The sequence below is a fragment of the Lonchura striata genome, chromosome 11 (assembly GCF_050655825.1).
Source record: "Lonchura striata isolate lonStrDom1 chromosome 11, ASM5065582v1, whole genome shotgun sequence".
Classification (NCBI taxonomy): domain Eukaryota; kingdom Metazoa; phylum Chordata; class Aves; order Passeriformes; family Estrildidae; genus Lonchura; species Lonchura striata.
In genome coordinates, this window is record NC_140713.1 from 6,663,729 (window position 1) to 6,680,771 (window position 17,043).

The 17,043-nt window shown below is 39.7% G+C and overlaps 1 protein-coding gene across 6 annotated transcripts in view; it reads left to right on the plus strand.

Moving 5' to 3' along the window:
- The window catches only part of PEPD (peptidase D), a 199,672-nt gene that overhangs the window by 89,497 nt on the left and 93,132 nt on the right, over positions 1–17,043 (plus strand). For all 6 annotated transcript variants that reach the window (XM_085589437.1, XM_085589435.1, XM_085589434.1 and 3 more), the window contains 3 exons: positions 797–841; positions 7,106–7,181; positions 8,566–8,612. In XM_085589437.1, coding sequence (XP_085445563.1) covers positions 797–841; positions 7,106–7,181; positions 8,566–8,612 — 168 coding nt within the window. The remainder of the gene's footprint in view (positions 1–796; positions 842–7,105; positions 7,182–8,565; positions 8,613–17,043) is intronic.

Genomic DNA, 17,043 nt, shown 5'->3' on the forward strand with positions numbered 1-17,043 from the left:
AACTGGAGAGCTAACAGTCCTGGGCAGACAAAAATATATTTGATGCAGAGCATTTAAATTGTAAGCAAAAAAACCCTCTAACAATGCTTGAAAATCCATTTATGTTCCACCTAATTACTCAGCTGCTTACTCTATTTGCCACTGTAGTGTTATTGTTTAGAGAGCCTCAAAATCATTCCAAGAATACATGAACTGTTCATGTAGAAAATAAACAGAAAAATAGAGAAATGTCAGAGGCCAAGGTGAGTTGGGAGCTTCTGCTTTGCCTCTTCTGTAGATTAGAAAAGACACAGAGAGGTCATTTTCCTTTTCACCATCCTCTAAGCAAGCTTTTTATCACATGGCCACCTTCACAGAAGTGGAAAGGCATGAAACAAAGGATGAAATCTGCAATTTGCTGGGTTTAATTTCATTGAAGGGTGTTCGAGGAACAAAGTAAAAATCACAGAATAATTTGGAATGAATGCCTGGAGGTCAGTCTGGTCCACCCCACAGTCACAACAGTGAACTAATAACCTAGCATTTTATTGTTGTCAAAAGAAGTGTGATAAGCATGTCTCAAGCATACTGTTACACTGGCTTCTGCACATTCTTAAAATTATGTATATGCTTTAGTCTCATGTATTTCAAAATGAAATGCCTTATTCTCACTGGGTTCACTATTGAATTCCCATACAATACTTGTTTTTACTTTACTTCCTTAGAGAAAACACGATTAAAAAAAAAAAAAAGAGTATGAAGTCTCTGCTGTTGAGCCTGGCTGCTTTTTAATATTAGTGTCTTTGGGTTTTTTTAGATTTAATGTGAACAACACAATTCTTCATCCTGAAATTGCAGAATGGTGAGTAACATAAAATCTTTCTTTTTGAGTAATGTTGAACATATGTATACTGTACCATTGCTTTAGAGAGGTTCCCTCAGCAGAAGCCTCCTACTTTATTACAGGAGTTTTAATTTTAAATTGATTTCATGTTATGGACTGGAAGTAATGGACAAACATAATAATAGGGCAAGGTAACAGCATCGAAAACCAAAGAATTTATATAACATTATTAAGCATTGTATTTGGATCCACATTTCTCTAGGATGTGTTAAAGACACATTTCTGTAAATACAAATTTGTATGACTGGGAAAAGAACTAAGGATAATTTATGTTCTAACAACAGAAATCAAACATAGATCAAAACTCTGTCTAAACAAGTAGTATTTAATTAGGTGTTATTTCTTCACCAGGATTTCTTTTAACAGCCTTAATTTGTTGAATTATTATTCATATAACTGTAGTTTGTAATTCTTGGGGAATTCTGCTGTTGCCTATCTGAAACAAACGAGATGTGTGACTAAGTGCAAAGATGCTCCATTTTATTAGTTTTCCTCTTTTGGCCAACATTGCTGATTTTTTCCATAGGATTATTCCTTAACTAAGGCTCTCTAGTTTTCCATTTAGAAAATTACTGAAGAAACGTAGTAATAGATGAAAGTACATAGTAGTGGATTTTTGCTAATGAATTAGGTTTCATCTAAGCTTTTTTTTTTGTTCATTAATCTAGAAATGAGGAAGCAAATCCTTAGTTAAGACAGATAAGCTTAAAATACAAAACACAGGTGCACCCTCTGACTACCACTGTTGCAGAGTATTGTATTGCATGCTACTACATATTATGCTTTTTAATGCTTATTTTCAGCACATATGCTGAGAACCATCTTCTGCTGTCTCCATCTACAGCTAATTGCCAACTTGAAAGCTGTGGAGATATTATCTGATTATCAGTGATTTCAGAACATTTAGAATTGTTAAATGGTCATTATGTGTTGTGGCAGATATTTTTCATTGCTCAGCAGGACATAAAGCTGTGAAAGGGAAGTGGGGAGACTTTGTGTAGACATTGTTCCATCCCTGGGTGGGCCTGGAGCTATGGTAGTGGACTCATTGCTCCTGCTGGTGAGTGTCAGTGGAACTGACCTTTAGATCTTGCCTATTCTGTCCTTCTCGAATTTGTGCCATTCCTTTTCCTAAACAGAGAAGTTATGTTATGGGCTTGATTTCTGAGCTCAAGAGGGGTCAGGAAGAGGACAAGGAGAGGGCCTGTCTGACTTCCAAGCTTTGCACTGAAGACACAGCAGGACAACAGGGACAGAGATGGCAATTTTAGCTGCAGAAGGCTTTGGAGTAGGGCTACAGACTTTTTCCCAAGGTGGCTTTCAGGTTGTTTCCATCCACCTTACCGAGGTGCCATAAGCTTTTCCCCTCTGTGGTTTCAGTTAAAGGGTGATTAAATCATCTCTAGGAAGCTCAGGTAAGGACAAACATAAAGTCAGTGCCCTGGAGGTTGTACTGAGAGAGGTGGAGCATTGAGGCAGTAGAAGGGAGCTGGGGTGGAATAATCTCTTCAGTGAATTGTGAGTGGCAGCCTGGAATTCTGATTTAGTTCTTCCTACAGTCTTATGGAGGAGGGATGCTTGGTATGCACCTTCTCTACACCTGGCTTTCCAGGAAAGTGAATTCTAAATAAAGAAAACATTCAGATTTGTATTCAGAGATGTTTTTAAATGTTTTGCTGAGTTTGGTGGCTTTCATTTTAAGTCAGAAGTATGTTAAAGATGGTTGTTAGGATTTAAGTGTCTGGTGAAATTAACATATGAATGACAGGTCATGTATATTAAAGATTACAAAAGTAGAAATCTCCTTGGGATGTCAAGTTACCAGCCAAGAAAGTTTCTTTGGAAAGCAATATTTTTAGAGTTAACAGTATTTTTCTTTTAGGAAGATGAATTCTTGTGGGTTATATTCTAGGGTAGGAAATTGCATCCTTTGAATCATCTCCTTTCAGAGATGCATTTCATTTCATATTTGGCAAGCTCTGAACTACACTGTTTTACATGGTACTTGTCAGAAAAACTTTGGTCTATGCCATGCTGTCAAGCTGCCAGCTAGAGATGAAATGGCTGAGCTTTCTGAACCAGCCAGGGGGAACTGGGAGCTACAACAGGCAACTCTAGTATTATACAGTCTTCTAATAAACTGCAGAAAAAATGACAAGAGACAAAGTGTTTCTGGTTAAAGATCTGTTGCATCTCTTGCTTACTTTTTCAAGATCTCATCATTTTCTGACTCGGTATGGAGCTTAAGATAAAATAGAACAATTCAACCTTACACTGGATTTCAGCAGTTTGCAGATGGGATTTTAATTTTTTTTTGTTGTTGTTTATTGAGTGGGTGCATTTCCAAACAAATTTTAAAACTTTCATTTTAAATTTAAAGGCTTCCATTTTAAATTACATAGTGAATGGCTATGCTAGGTATTGATTCCAGTGTTTTGAAAATAAAATGTCATTTAACAGAAGAAAGAATTCAAATTAGTTTAAATTATCTCCTTAGCAATCAGAAGATTTTCTGACACCAACACTTAGCCACATGGTCTTTTGTTCCTGTAATTTGCCAATGTCTATCATAATTATGTTGTTGCTAAAAGTAAACATTTAGTAATTTGCAGCTCTCTTTGTGCCTGTATATACTGTATTTCCCTGTAAACTCAGTGAAAATAGGGTTTGATAGTTTTATGTGGAAGATTTCATATGTTGTGTATTTTGCATTATTTTGATGGAAAGCTATAAGTATTTATTTGTGAAAACTGATCTGTATGTTAATATCGTAAAAATGTGCATTTGCTTTTTGTGTTTTCAGAGGTTTTTCTATCTGTGCTCTATACCTCTTAACATTTTTTTGAACTCCTGTCTTTGGTGTTCATGCACCTGTCTTTCAGAATTGTACTGTGATGCCTCTCCTTTGCATATGTGCATTGCTGTGTTTGCTGGGTTTGATGCTAGTTCAGTTAGCAAGTTTTTATGCGTTGCAGAAGAACATAAATGTATCAACTGTGATAGAGAAATTTCTATAAATAAAATGTGGAAAGGTAACAGCATAGGTGAGAAAGGGTAAAAATAAGGCAGGCCTGTGAAGTCTGCCCCAGTGGACATCATCCTTATATATTAAGTGATATGTAAATCTAATATTTCCAGAAGGAAAAGGAGAAGTGGACATTCCCAGGTGTTTTCCATGTATGTCACAGAAAGGGGACATAAAGTTGCACACATGTACTAAAAACAGCAAAACAAGCCAGCTGATAAAGCACTCATCTGATAACTAGAAATAAATACTTCTGGCAGTATTATCACAGCTACAGAATGCACATAGAGAAACAATTTATGTGTCTTTGAGGAGAGTACTGGTTTAGGAAAATAGAGTTGAGTTATGTGAGTTTCAGCCTCATAATTGCCTCAAATTCCATATGCTCTTGACCACTTGATTAGGTCATGCAAGTAATTTGGTATCCAGACATTCAAAATGCCAAAATGCACTTTCAAGATTGAAATGATTGTTGTTTATATTAAAGTTTCTCTGTCCTGCTGGATGACTGACATGGGTGAAAAGACCAGCTGCTCATATGGCTAAGTGAAAATAAAAGTAGAAAATGTGCATAAAAGGAGAATGAGGAGGATGAAATTTTACTCTGGTAAAATGAAAGGCGGAAAAAAAGGTGAAAGTTTTAGGTCAGTCCTGACACTCAGAGACTTGTGCTTCTATTTAAATTAGATTGCACTGAGTGGCCCCCCTGCTAAGCTGAAGAGTGCCTTACATGTGGAATTTGTACACTGTGGCAATTTGTATTAGCTGGAGCCTGGAAATTATTTCTTCCCATTAAAATATGAATGCATTTATGCCGAGGCTGTAACTGGTCCAAGAGCTATTTTTAATAGAATGTTGAAATTTGCATTCTTGAAAAAAGGTGGGATTTTCTTCCTATCCTTATTTTGGAAGTGGGGGAAAACATCATGAGAGCTGTGGACACTTATCACAAGATTGCCCTGGTGTGCCAACCACTGCTGTAAACCTGGCTTGGGAGGGTGCTGCTTTTTGCACTGTCAAAGCAGTGAGAAGGTGGTGGAATACAGGCTTTTCTACTAGCAAGAAATGATGAGGGCGCTTCATCAACAGTGCCGCTGTAACCCTGGAGCCCAGTGTCTGGTGTAGGGTGAAGCTGATCCTGTTCCCTGCACAATCCTCCCTCTCCTTCACTCCTTGGGGTAGTGGTTTTTGTTGGTTTCAGAATGACTAAATATTTTCTGTAAAGTATTTTGGTGTCTGACCTTGTGTAAATGAAGGAGTTGTATTGCATAAATAGTCAGTCTGAGGCTGAGCATGAATTTCTGTATTCAAACAGATACATGAGAAGCTGTGGTCTAATACAAATTCCTTGATCCTGAAGCCTTATGCTCAAGACAAGGGAAATGGTTTCTAACACTGTTTGCACTTGCTGTGGAGCAGTTACTAACTTTTATTACTAGCAGATTGCAACAAAGAGATTAGACAACTGAATTATGAAACAACCTATTTTTTGGGCAATTGCAGATCATGGATATGTACTGTATACTGAAGGTAATATAAAGGCACATCAAATAAGTATTAAATTACCCTGCTAGCACATACAGTCTTCCAAAGAATAGGATTTTTTAAAAATTTAAAAATCTATAAGCCTTTGCTGCCTCATTCTAACTGAAATATATTTGAGCCACTCTTTTTTATGTCTTGGCTGAAAGACAGGAGTGGAAGTTTGTTTCCTCACTCACGGTCAGCAAATTTTACCATCCCAGTGTAATTTTTTCTCCTGGGTGTGCATTTTAAAACCTTGTGCTTCTCATTCTGATTATTGTGATTATTCTGTGCCATCTTTCATTTGATTAAGAAAGTCAATCCACTCCCCTCTACAGTGTTTCTGTTTGTAAAAGCATTCTGATCAATATCAGGATTTTACAAAGGTACCTTTACTCTTGCCAGAAGAGTTGTGTTTGAAGGGAGTGGCTGTGCTGTAGTAATGCACAGTCTGTGGGAAATGCTGTAATCTCACATCAGAGGCACTGATGGCTGATAAACCTGTTTCTGGACTCATTAAAACAAACTAGAGAGCAGAAATACAGTAAATAGTTTTCTACAGCAGTGTGAGGAGGAGCATGTAACAATAAAAAGAGGGGTCTTGGTGGCTGTTTGAAAGTATAACAGTTATGGTTCTTTGTAACTGCTGCAAACCCTGGAGTGCAGCTCAAAAACATGATTGAAATATTTTCGTGCAATTCAATAGATGTAGTTCTGTACTTTGTAAACAGTAAGTATGTACTTCACAGCTGCCTTTGAGATGGGCATGAAAAATACTAGGAATTCAGTTTGTGTAACAGTGGAAGGAGTGTGTGGTGTTTAATAGAGGTTATGGAACTGTGTCTGCTTCACTCTGCATGTCACACTCAATAGCTGCTTTTATTTGAAATACATGATGGAAATACATGTAGAGAAGAGTTAAACTGCATTTTTTACATGAGTTTAGAAGAGAGTATCAGGGCTCAGAAACATAATGAATTCTGTATCTCATAAGGCACAAAGAGTAGGATGGGGTTTATAGGGTGTTGATTTGTTTGGGGTTTTATGTTTTTTATCTTCCTGCAGGAGCATGTGAAAGAATGGACATTGTGGCTGTAATTACTGCTGCTGTGGTTTCTGAATTCGTGGTTTGGGTTTTTGAATACCAAACAAATATAGCATTTTTTCACACCACCCCTTGCCTACCTTTTAAGGTCTTGCAAATAGGTGGGAGTAGGGATTGTGCTGAAGAGAGATTCTAGAGCTCTGGGAATTTAAATATGTAAAATAGTTTCAAATTGTGTTTAAAAGGAAATTGAGCATGCTTGTAGAAATGTTCCATTCGAAGTAGTGTTAGAGTTATGACAAATGCAGAATTGCATTGGTTTTGTTCCTAATGTATTGTAGAATGACTTGAAAAAACATTGGTTGAATCACTTGTTTATAAGTATTAAATGGGGCAGGCTGATATTTGAAATTCTTGTGACTTGCCTTTGTAAGATTGTTTTGCTAATGCTGAATCAATGCCAACAATACCTTGCTGTCATGAATACTGTAATAGCTGTGTGCTCTTGAGGTGTACTTGATCTAATCTTATTATAGGTGATGCATATTATTTCCAGGGTTTTTTCATTTTGCATTCTTTAGCTGTGAAGTTGCAGTCTAACATGATATCTGTTGTTCTTCTCTTTAAGTCGTGTCATTAAGACAGACATGGAGTTGGAAGTTCTGCGCTACACCAATAAAATCTCCAGTGAAGCTCATAAAGAGGTAATGGATCCTTTACTGTTAATAATTTTTGCTCTTAGTATAGCACTGGTACTCAGAAAATGTCCCCAGCAACCCAGAATTGCTTAGTAATAAAATAATGGAAAGGCTGGGTAGAAATAAGAGGATAATATCCCTCCTATTACAGCCCAGTAATATACCTTGCATTGTCCTTGAACTCACTGGTGCGTTTGTGATGTGTGAGAAATGAAGTGTGGGTTTGGGTAAGAGCTCACCTCAGCAGAAGGTGACCTGCTTGCAGTCTCTCTGTTCTGTGTGCCCAAATACCTGTATAATGATAGAGAAATAAAAGATCAAGATTATTCAGGCCCATGTGCAGCTCTGAAAAGCTTAACTAGCAGGTAACTGTCCCCAGATCCTGATGGACTGGGGAAGTCTTTCCCTGCACAGTGTAGCACAGGGAAAGGATTCCTCGGGGTGCTCCTGAGAGCTGGGTGTGTCCCTGGGGCAGTGCTGGGCCCTGCTGTTGGGTTGCCATCCCAGTGTGGCAATGACAAGCCCAGGCTCTCAGCAGGGCTGGACCTGGCACCACACGTGGGGAGCTGCACCTCTCCTGGTGGTCGTGGCAAAATCAGCCTGGGTGTCAGTCCTGTGCTCCACACAGTGATGCACATCTGCCCCTGAGCTCTGAGACTGGTGATAACCAGCGGGAGCTTAGGTAAAACTGGCTGATGAGATAACTGACTCAGCTGTTGTCTTGGCTCCTGCTCCTCAGATATCCAAACTATGAAGGGTAAAAATGTTCTGAAGTGAATATTGCAAGATTGAAAACTCAAAGGATAGTAATTTTGCATTCATATTACTTGTTTTTTTGTCATCCTTGAGTAATCTTATCACATCTAAGAGTATTTTTTTCTGTAGAGCAGCTGCCTAGAACTTCTATAATACAGAAACAAAGGAATAAAACTTTCTTAGCAAATCTGAGAACAAGGATCAGATTTATGACTTGTAAACTGGTGTTAACTGTAGTAGTTTTCTATTGATTCAGATTTCAAAGTATAAAAAAGACTCTCCCATGACAATCCAGTACATAGCTTTGTTTTGCCTAAGTAGAACAAAAGAACTTGCTGCCATGTTACCACAGCTTTCACAATTGAACATTGGTATTTTGAGGAGCTGCACTTCATTAGGATATACTAGTTTGGCAATTAAACTTGCTTTATTGCTGGAGACTGCAGGCATTTTTAAAGATTAAAGTGTTTGACTCCAGTGTAGTTTTAAGATGCATCTACTGATGTAAATTGAAATGAAGTACAGATGATATTTTTGTAATATAGGTTTCTCTGGAGATAGTCATAAGTCATAAATTTATAAATATGAGATTTCCTCCTGCTATCATGGTCCCATGCTAATATGTATCTTACAGGTAATGAAGGCCGTAAAAGTAGGAATGAAAGAATACGAGCTGGAGAGGTAAGAGTTCTTACACTAATTATAATAAAAAAAGATAATATCTCTGTAGCAGGGGGAAAAGCAGTAGCTGAGACAATGCAGTAGCATGAATTCAGTTGAGACTTAGAGTTCATTGGAGTTTGAAGGCCATTGTAAGTATTATTTTGTTATTTTGAGGTGGTACTTCATCTGTTTCAAACATGCATTTGATGAGGAGTGATTATTTTTTGGTTAAGCGTAGCATATCTCTCTTCCTGGAGTTACAGTAATTTACAGAGGCTTGAAAATAACTGTTTTCATTGTTTGAAGCCATCCAGTAAAATTGTGTTTATGGTTAAACATTGCCTTTAGTCTAGTTATGCTTAGAAGGCTGCATGAGTGGGTGTTTAAGAGTCTTATGAAGGGCTGTGTTCAATTACATTTTGCCTGCAATTACAAGGCAGCAATACCTGTACTTAGCCTGCACAAGGAGCTCAGCTCACACGTGTGAAGGGTGTTCTAGAGCTGCTGAGAAGTCAATAAGAAAGCAGCAGATATCTCTTATGTTGAAAAGAGTGTGCTGTACAGGCATCCATGAGGGGTTTGGCTGGTCCTAACTGTTACACTAATGATGTGTCTAGATCTAAGGAAAACATTGCCTCCTCTCTTGAATCAATATTTACATTATGTCATCAGCATTTATCATATAAAGCATGGTTTTGATCATCAAGTCCATTTATTTTTAGCTTGTACATGGTATTTTCAATTTTCAAAGTATTTGCATAATGAAGAAACAAAGTAGCAGTCATATGTCAATTACTGTTGTTTCTTGGCAGTAATTTTTCAAAGGCTTGCAAACAGGCTAGAGCAGCACCCAGGGAAGGGAATATAAAGAGACCACAGTATTTGTCATAAGGATTTCAAGGTAGCTCAAAAGACAAATAAAGCCCTTAGAAGATACTAATGTTCCATTTAAGCAGTTTAAATTTCTGAAGATTCTATAGTCTCATGCCTGTAATTTGTCAGTGTCTCAAACTGCATTTACACATACCACCAGGGCACAGGGAAAAAATAAATTGATTACATTCTGTCTTTAGCTTTGTTTTTGAACTTTGTGTTTGTGTTCATTTTACTCACTGGCCATGCTATACATGCCAATTGAGAAATTTTGGCTCTGGAAGTCATTAGCAATCAAAAATTTCCCTAGAGCAGAATTTGTTCTCAGATGCTTTTAAATTCCATGACCCTGGCAGTTTGATTTAAATGTCATGCAACAACTACATATATAAACACTCTTTGTAAGTCTATGAGGTATATTACCTTTTTTCTCCAGGACTTTCACTCTTCCCTGGCTAGCTCCTTCCACACACATCAACCATTTGAAAAGATTATTTATGTCTTTCAATTGAAAAAAATAAATATATTAAGCAGCTACTACACCTATTTAAAATTGCTTTCTATTCTTCCATACACCTTGATGGATTACACTTCTTGAAAGAGTTTGAAGTTATTTAGCTAATGAAAGAGGTCTTGGCAGACTGCTCTACTCTTTCTGCCTTGGAGACTATAATTAGAATTTCAGTTTCTTTTACTGGTGGAATTCATCCCTGCACCCATTCCTTTAGGGAAAAAGGGTCCTAAAAATTTAAACGCTGTCTGCTATTCTTCTGTCTCCTAGGAAGAATAATGGCAGAGATCCCAAAAGCAATTAAAATAGTCTGTTACTGGATGTAGGACCTAAGTGTTGCCTTGTCTTTGTCCATTTGGTTAAACACTGGTAAATTATTTTGAACCAGTAGTGTGTTAATGCTGAGATATATAAAAAATAAATGCATTTAACTGCAACTCCAATCAGCATTGACTTCTTTTCTGGTTTGATATTATTTAACTTTAATGTGTGGTCGATTGACTTTAAGGAGACAGCCAAGGCAGTTATCTACAAACAGTAATTCACAGCATGTGTAATTGCATGTAAAGTCATTTTGCTAGGTCAGATTCTGGGTTTTCTCTGAAGCAGTTTGTTTAGTATTTGTGCTTATCTCATGTTTAATTAATCTTCTAAGGCTTTTAATTATGAAACTGCTCCGTAGTGAATATATTGTTAAAAATATAGCAGAACAGTAAAAGAAGTCTTCAGCTTGAGAAGTATGTGAATAAAATCTGTGATTCCAGCAAAGTTGTTTGAGTGTGAGTATATAGACAAAGATGGTTTGTGTATATATAAAAACACGCTGAAAGTGCTAATTAGGACCTACAGTTATTTGTTTCAGCCTTCTCTGAAGGCACGGAGATAACTTCTCTAGATCAGTGTTTATCAATTTCTAGACTTCATCTGTGTATTATCAAATTAAGAGTGGAATCTTCTGTTCATTGCCTCATTTGTTCCCTTTTTATTAAAAAGAACATTTTTACGATTGGGGTGGCTACTTGGAATCTCAGTTTGATTGGGGAACGATATGAAAGTGTATGCTGTGCAGCAGGTGAGTGACTTCCTACATCACGAGTTCTGGACACTCAGCTGTTGTATGCATTGCCCATTTTTGTGAGGGTTTATCCCCTTCTTAATAGCACTGAAGGTTCAGATATCCAGAATAAGACTCTCCAACACTAAAGTTGTGTTAAACAGGACATCACTTATTCAGGCCTGAGCTTCATGCTGGAGATCCTACCTAATGTGGACATGTGGTTCTGTGAGAGTGTTACTTACATGCAGCTACTATATGCATATTAAAATTTATTATTACCATAAATCCCACCCTTTGTGTCCAGAGGTTCAGTCCTTTGTTTTCTCTGTCATGGCATTCTTGAGCCAGATCTCTTTGTATCTCCCAACTGTCCTTGCTGAAAACAGTTTTTGCATGCCTTGTTTCTTTGATAAAAGCTTCATAGGCACATTAGAATGAATTAACCCTTTTGGTGTGACTGTGGTAGGAGTGTGTGCACAGTCCTGGGTTCATTAGATGATGATGTATTTATCACTGCCTTGAGGATGCCAGGCAGCACTAAACCAGCCCTAAACAGCCATTCCCTTGTCCCACACCCGCCTGGATTGTGTGACTGTCTCTGAAACCTCTGCAGCTGCTGAACACAGGAGCATCTGGGGATTACCATGCAAATAACTGTGACTGCAGTGCCCATAACTTAGGGTCTGATCCTGCAGAGTGGAGCCTTTTAAAACAAAGGAGCTTTGGCTAGTGAACCCCTGTACAGTGTCTAGGGAGCATTGGCTAGTGCACAGAGGCTAGTGCACAGGGGGAAGTGGCTAGTATGCAGAGCAGACAGCATGGGCAGCAGGGGAGGGGATCCTGCTCCTCTGCCCTCAGGTGAGCCTCCCATGCAGAGCTGCCCCAGCCTGGCCAGCACAGGAGGGACCTGGAGCTGCTGAGAGAGCCCAGAGGAGGCACAGGAGGAGCAGAGAATGGAGCAGCTCTGCTGGGAGGAAAGGCTGGCACAGCTGGCATCGCTCACCTGCACAGGAGAAGCTTCTATTGTGACCTAATTGTGGCCTTCCAGTACCTCAAGGCAGCTACTGGAAAGATGGACAGACACTACTTACAAGGGCCTGGATTGACAAGACAAAGGGGGATGGCGTCAAACTGACAGAGAGCAGAGCTAGGTAGGATATTAGGGAAAAAAAATCTTAATTGTGAGGGGAAATAATTGTGGGGATTTTGTAGCAGTTAATACTAAACTTAAACTTCACTCTGCTCTAACGGCAATAGTTTGAAGAATAAAATGGCAAGAAAGCAGCTACAGAGGTTGTAGCTTGGTTTCTTGTTGGTTTACAATGCTCACAGACTATTTTTATACCTTGCTTCTCTTACCAGCTGAGGCTGATAAAAGTTCTTTATCCCTATTCTTTTCAGTGCTGTTGCTGATTCCAGAGCAGAGCTTGGGCTCTGAAATGAGTTGCTGTTGCATCTGTCAGTGTTAAATTTCACTATCTGGGGAAGTCTGAGCATTCTCACGGATTGTGGCTCTCATCTTTCATTTTTCTCTCTCTCCTCTGCTCCAGTGGAACAAACTGAAAATAAAACAAACATGTTATTTCACTAAAAAAGAGAAAATAGCCAGAATAGTTTTATTTTCCTTTGGGTATTTCCTTTTAGTGAAATTCTGATGATTTTAGCTAATCAGTATTTGCCACTTACCATTTCCTGATGATTTTGCTCTTTGAATGTTTTTGAAAAAGTCACTGATTTCTGCAGCAGATGATCTTCAAAAATACTTGGTTTTTTTATGAGGCTGGATAAATTTTCAGCTCAATTATAACCTTTGTAAGTCCTTCACATAAGTGTGCATAGATAGTAAATGAGAATGCCCGCTGCAGCTGACAGAAATACACAGGTGAATCTTTCAGAGTTGTTTTTTGGTGTGGGAATGGTGTTGAATTGTATCATGACCCTCCCTGCTATTTGTGTATTTTTATTAAACAAGAGACCAGAACTCCATTAGTCTGAAGCAGCATGTCAGTCTGCTCAGTTACTGATACGTCTTTTATGTCTTTTTATTTTCATTTTTTTAACAGTTAGTGTCATGTATTATTAGTGTTGTGTATATGCCTTATTTCCCAAACTGCCTTGCAATTAGAGGTCATGTGTGTTTCAGTGTAGGGTGCTGTTATCAAAAGGTTAGTTTTAAGACTTTAAAATACATGAGAAACAGAGAGAGAGGTGGAAGGTGACCTTTTCCTGCATTTTAAAAGCCCAGCACAATCCACTGATTTTTCCTTTGTTTCTGCAGGCCTGTGTGGTAGGGCAGGAGTCTATCTGCTTTCTAGATGGTGTTTGGTGTAAGATGATCCAGTACCTGGTATTATTTATTTGTCTGTGTATCTTCTTCTAGCACAAAGGTTGAAGGAAGAAGTGGATCAGCCACAATCTCTGTTTTTAGCAAGAAATCCTTACCATGAAGCAGCCCAGGAGCTTCTGTTCAGCATGGATGCACTGGGGCTGGCAGGGAAGGAGTAGTGAGCCAGTGGTTTTGTACCTGTGCCTGTGTTAGGGCAGCAGGGGTCATCCAGGGCTGCCAAAAAATGGTGATAGGAAATGACCTGCAGTGTCCAGGGCCAAGTAAGCAGCTTAGTGCTGACAGCTCTGACAGCAAGTGCTGTGTGCCTGCTAATTGCTTCGTTTGAGCAAGCTGCTGACTCTCATGTGTTCAGTGCCCAGAGGGAAGTCAGATGTAATGTGTTTCCCTGGAAAGGCAACTGGATTCAGAGAGACACTTCCTGCAGCCTTCCCCTCCTGCCCACCTTCCCTACGTACAGCTGGTCCTTTGATGTTTTAAATTAGGCTGTCGCCACTCATTTCCTAATCCAGCTGAAGTAAGGTTGTAAATAGTCTTTAAATAAATCCAAATTTTTAAATTGCTTTAGAAAAACCCTGAGCATTGTTTCTCTTCTGTGACATACAGAAGCACAATTGCAAATGTGTGCACACTCAGCTCAGCAGAAATGGGGGAGAGGATTACCTGTGAGCACGGAGACCTCCTGTCTCACCACCTCATCTGCTTTAGGAGATGTAAATCAACTGCAAAAGGTTCAGCTGCCCCAGCCCTGGCAAACATATGCCCGCTTTCATTTACTCTGCTCTCCCCCTTCTGCCCAGCTGAGAGGAGAAATGTGGGAGTTAAACACTTCTGGGGGCACTCCAACCTCAGAGACCCATTTTACCTGAGCTGCTGGTCAGTATGTTCGTAGTGCTTGATGAAAAACTCCATTAACTGCTGGGAGGGAGCAGAGCAGTTTCAGTATATCCCCAGTAACTTCTCAGCATTTTCCCTTTGCAGGAAGTCCCAGGGGAAAGTCAAGTTCTGTCTTTCAGTCACCTTCTGATGGAAGAGAATGTTTAATTGCACAGGCCACTCTTGTGACTTGTGATTGAAATTCCACATATTTGGGTTTTTTTTACCTTCTACAAAACACCTGTGAACTGGGACCGTGTGAGATTTAAAATATGCCCCTCTATCATCACAGAAATACCAAAGAACAATTACCATGCTCATACTGGAAAATGGTTACCTTCAGAAAGAGAGCTGTGGCAGGATGTACACCACGCGTGTATATCCAGAACTTGCCTCATGTCATAGCAAGAGATAACCCACCTTTGAATGCTGTGTCACTGTTCATCCTCACAGGGTTAGTAATATAGTAAATGTGATAATTCATAATTATCCTTTGATTATCTTTTTGGAAGTTAAAAAATAGTAGCATTTTAATTTTGTAACATTGAAAATTGCAGGCATTATTAATGTCTGTGGATGTTTTCTACAGTGACTATTACTGTATTAAAGGAAGAACAAGCTTTCTTCTCAAATTAGCAATGATCTCAGTTTTTACTGAATCTAGTGTGGTATTGAGATAGTGAACTAATTAACATTGCTAATGACAAGCTAAGATTGGAGATACGTGAAATGAAACTCATTGTAAAAGACAGCCAGCTGAAATTATTATTTGATGTGGATTTTGTTCATGCTTGTTCAGACAAGTCAAAAGTAAAGATTCTACCATATGTGAGGCTTTATCTCCATTGTAAGCTTCACCTCAATCATTTTTGTTAATTACAAATGAAGCAGAGAGATGAGAATTTTGTGGGTTTTGGCCGTCTTTTGATAAACAGAATTGCTTGTGATCATGATCAGAGACCAGAAGCTCAACTTGAAGGAAATGGGTAGAATACTAAGACTGTCCATTAATGTCAAGATATCACACACTGACCTAAAAATTAAATCTATTTTACACACATGAAAAGAAAAAGAGCAGACTTTTTTCCTTGCTGTTTGCTTGTCCACTGCATAAATTCTTTTCCAAATTTGTTCTCAGAGCATCTTCATCATCATAGTGTGCAAGTGACACCTTACAGCCTATTAAGCAGCTTTTCTAATGTCTATTGTGATGACTCTTTTGTTTGTTTGATTTTTGTTTTCTGTTATTGCAACATCTGTCTAGGGGATGAATTGTGCAGACTTATGTACTATTTTGGCAGGTGGTAGTTTTTTAAGTGTGTGCATTATCAGCAGTATTGAAAAATGCAAGATCAGAGTTGTCATTACAGGATGATATATTATCATAGAATCAAGGTTGGAAGAGGCTTTAAAGATGAAGCCCAGCCACGAACCCAGCACTGTACTGTAAACCTCACACCACTAAACAATTTCCCAGTGCCACATACAGCTTCCTCTTAATCATCTCCAGGGGTGGTGACTCCACCTTCTTCCTGAGCAAACTATTCCAGCACCCAAACAGTGAAAACTATTTTTATGATACCTAGCCTGAGTCTCCCTGTCTCAGCTTGAGGCTGTTTCCTCTTGTCCTCTCAGTGTAAGCACGGCAGAAGGGATCAGCCCCAGCTCCCTGCACCCTCCTGTCTGGTAGTTGGAAAGAGTGAAGTCTGAGCCTTCTCTTCTCCAGACTGAACAAACCAGCTCCCTCAGCTACTCCTCATGGGACATGTTTTCTAGTCCCTTTGTGAGCCCTGCTGCCCTTCTCTGGACACGCTCAGCCCCTCAATGTCCTTTTCCACCAGGGCCCAGGGCTGGGCACAGCACTCGAGGTGCAGCCTCAGTGGTGCCCAGCGCAGAGGGGCAGGCACTGCCCTGGTCCTGCTGCCCACCCTGCTGCTGAGACAGGCCGGTGCCATTGGCCTCTTGCCCCCTTGGGCACACTTTGGCTCACACTGAGGCGGCTGGTGACCTGCAGGATGTGCCACTTGGCCTTGTGGAACCTCACGCCCTTGTCCTTGGCCCATTGATCGAGTCTGTCCAAGTCTCACTGCAGAGTCTTCGTGTCCTCCAGCAGATCCACACTCCCACCAACTGAGCATCTGCAAATTTACTGAGGGTGCTCTCAATCCCCACCCCCAGATCATCAATAAAGATGTTAACCAGGATCAGCCCCAAAACTGAGCCCTGGAGAGCACCACTAGCAATCAGTCCCAGCTGGATTTAACTTCATTCACCACAACTCTCTGGGCAAGGCTGTCAGCCAGTTTGGTACTCATCAGTCCAGCCATCTAAGCCACAAGCAGCCAGTTTCCCCAGAGAATGCCGTGGAAGACACTGTCAAATGCTTTACTGAAGTCTAGATAGACACATCCACAGGCTTCCTCTTCTCTGCTAAGTGGTCACTTTGTCATAGAAAAAGATCAGGTTGATTAAGGAGGATCTGCCTTTTATACATCCATGGTGGCTAGGCTTGATCCCCTGGCTGTCCTGCACATGCCATCTGATGGCACTCAGGATGATATGCTCCATAACTTTGCCCAGATCTGAGGTCAGGCTGACAGGCCTGGAGTTCCCCAGGTCAGCCTTCCAACCCTTCTTGTAGCTGGGTGTTACATTTGCTAATTTCTAGTCAGCTGAAACTTCTTCAGTTAACTGGGACTGCTGGTAGAGGATGAAGAGTGGTTTGGCCAGTTCTTGACGCTCTGGGGTGGATCCCATCAGGGCCCGTAGACTTGTGAGTGTCTAACTG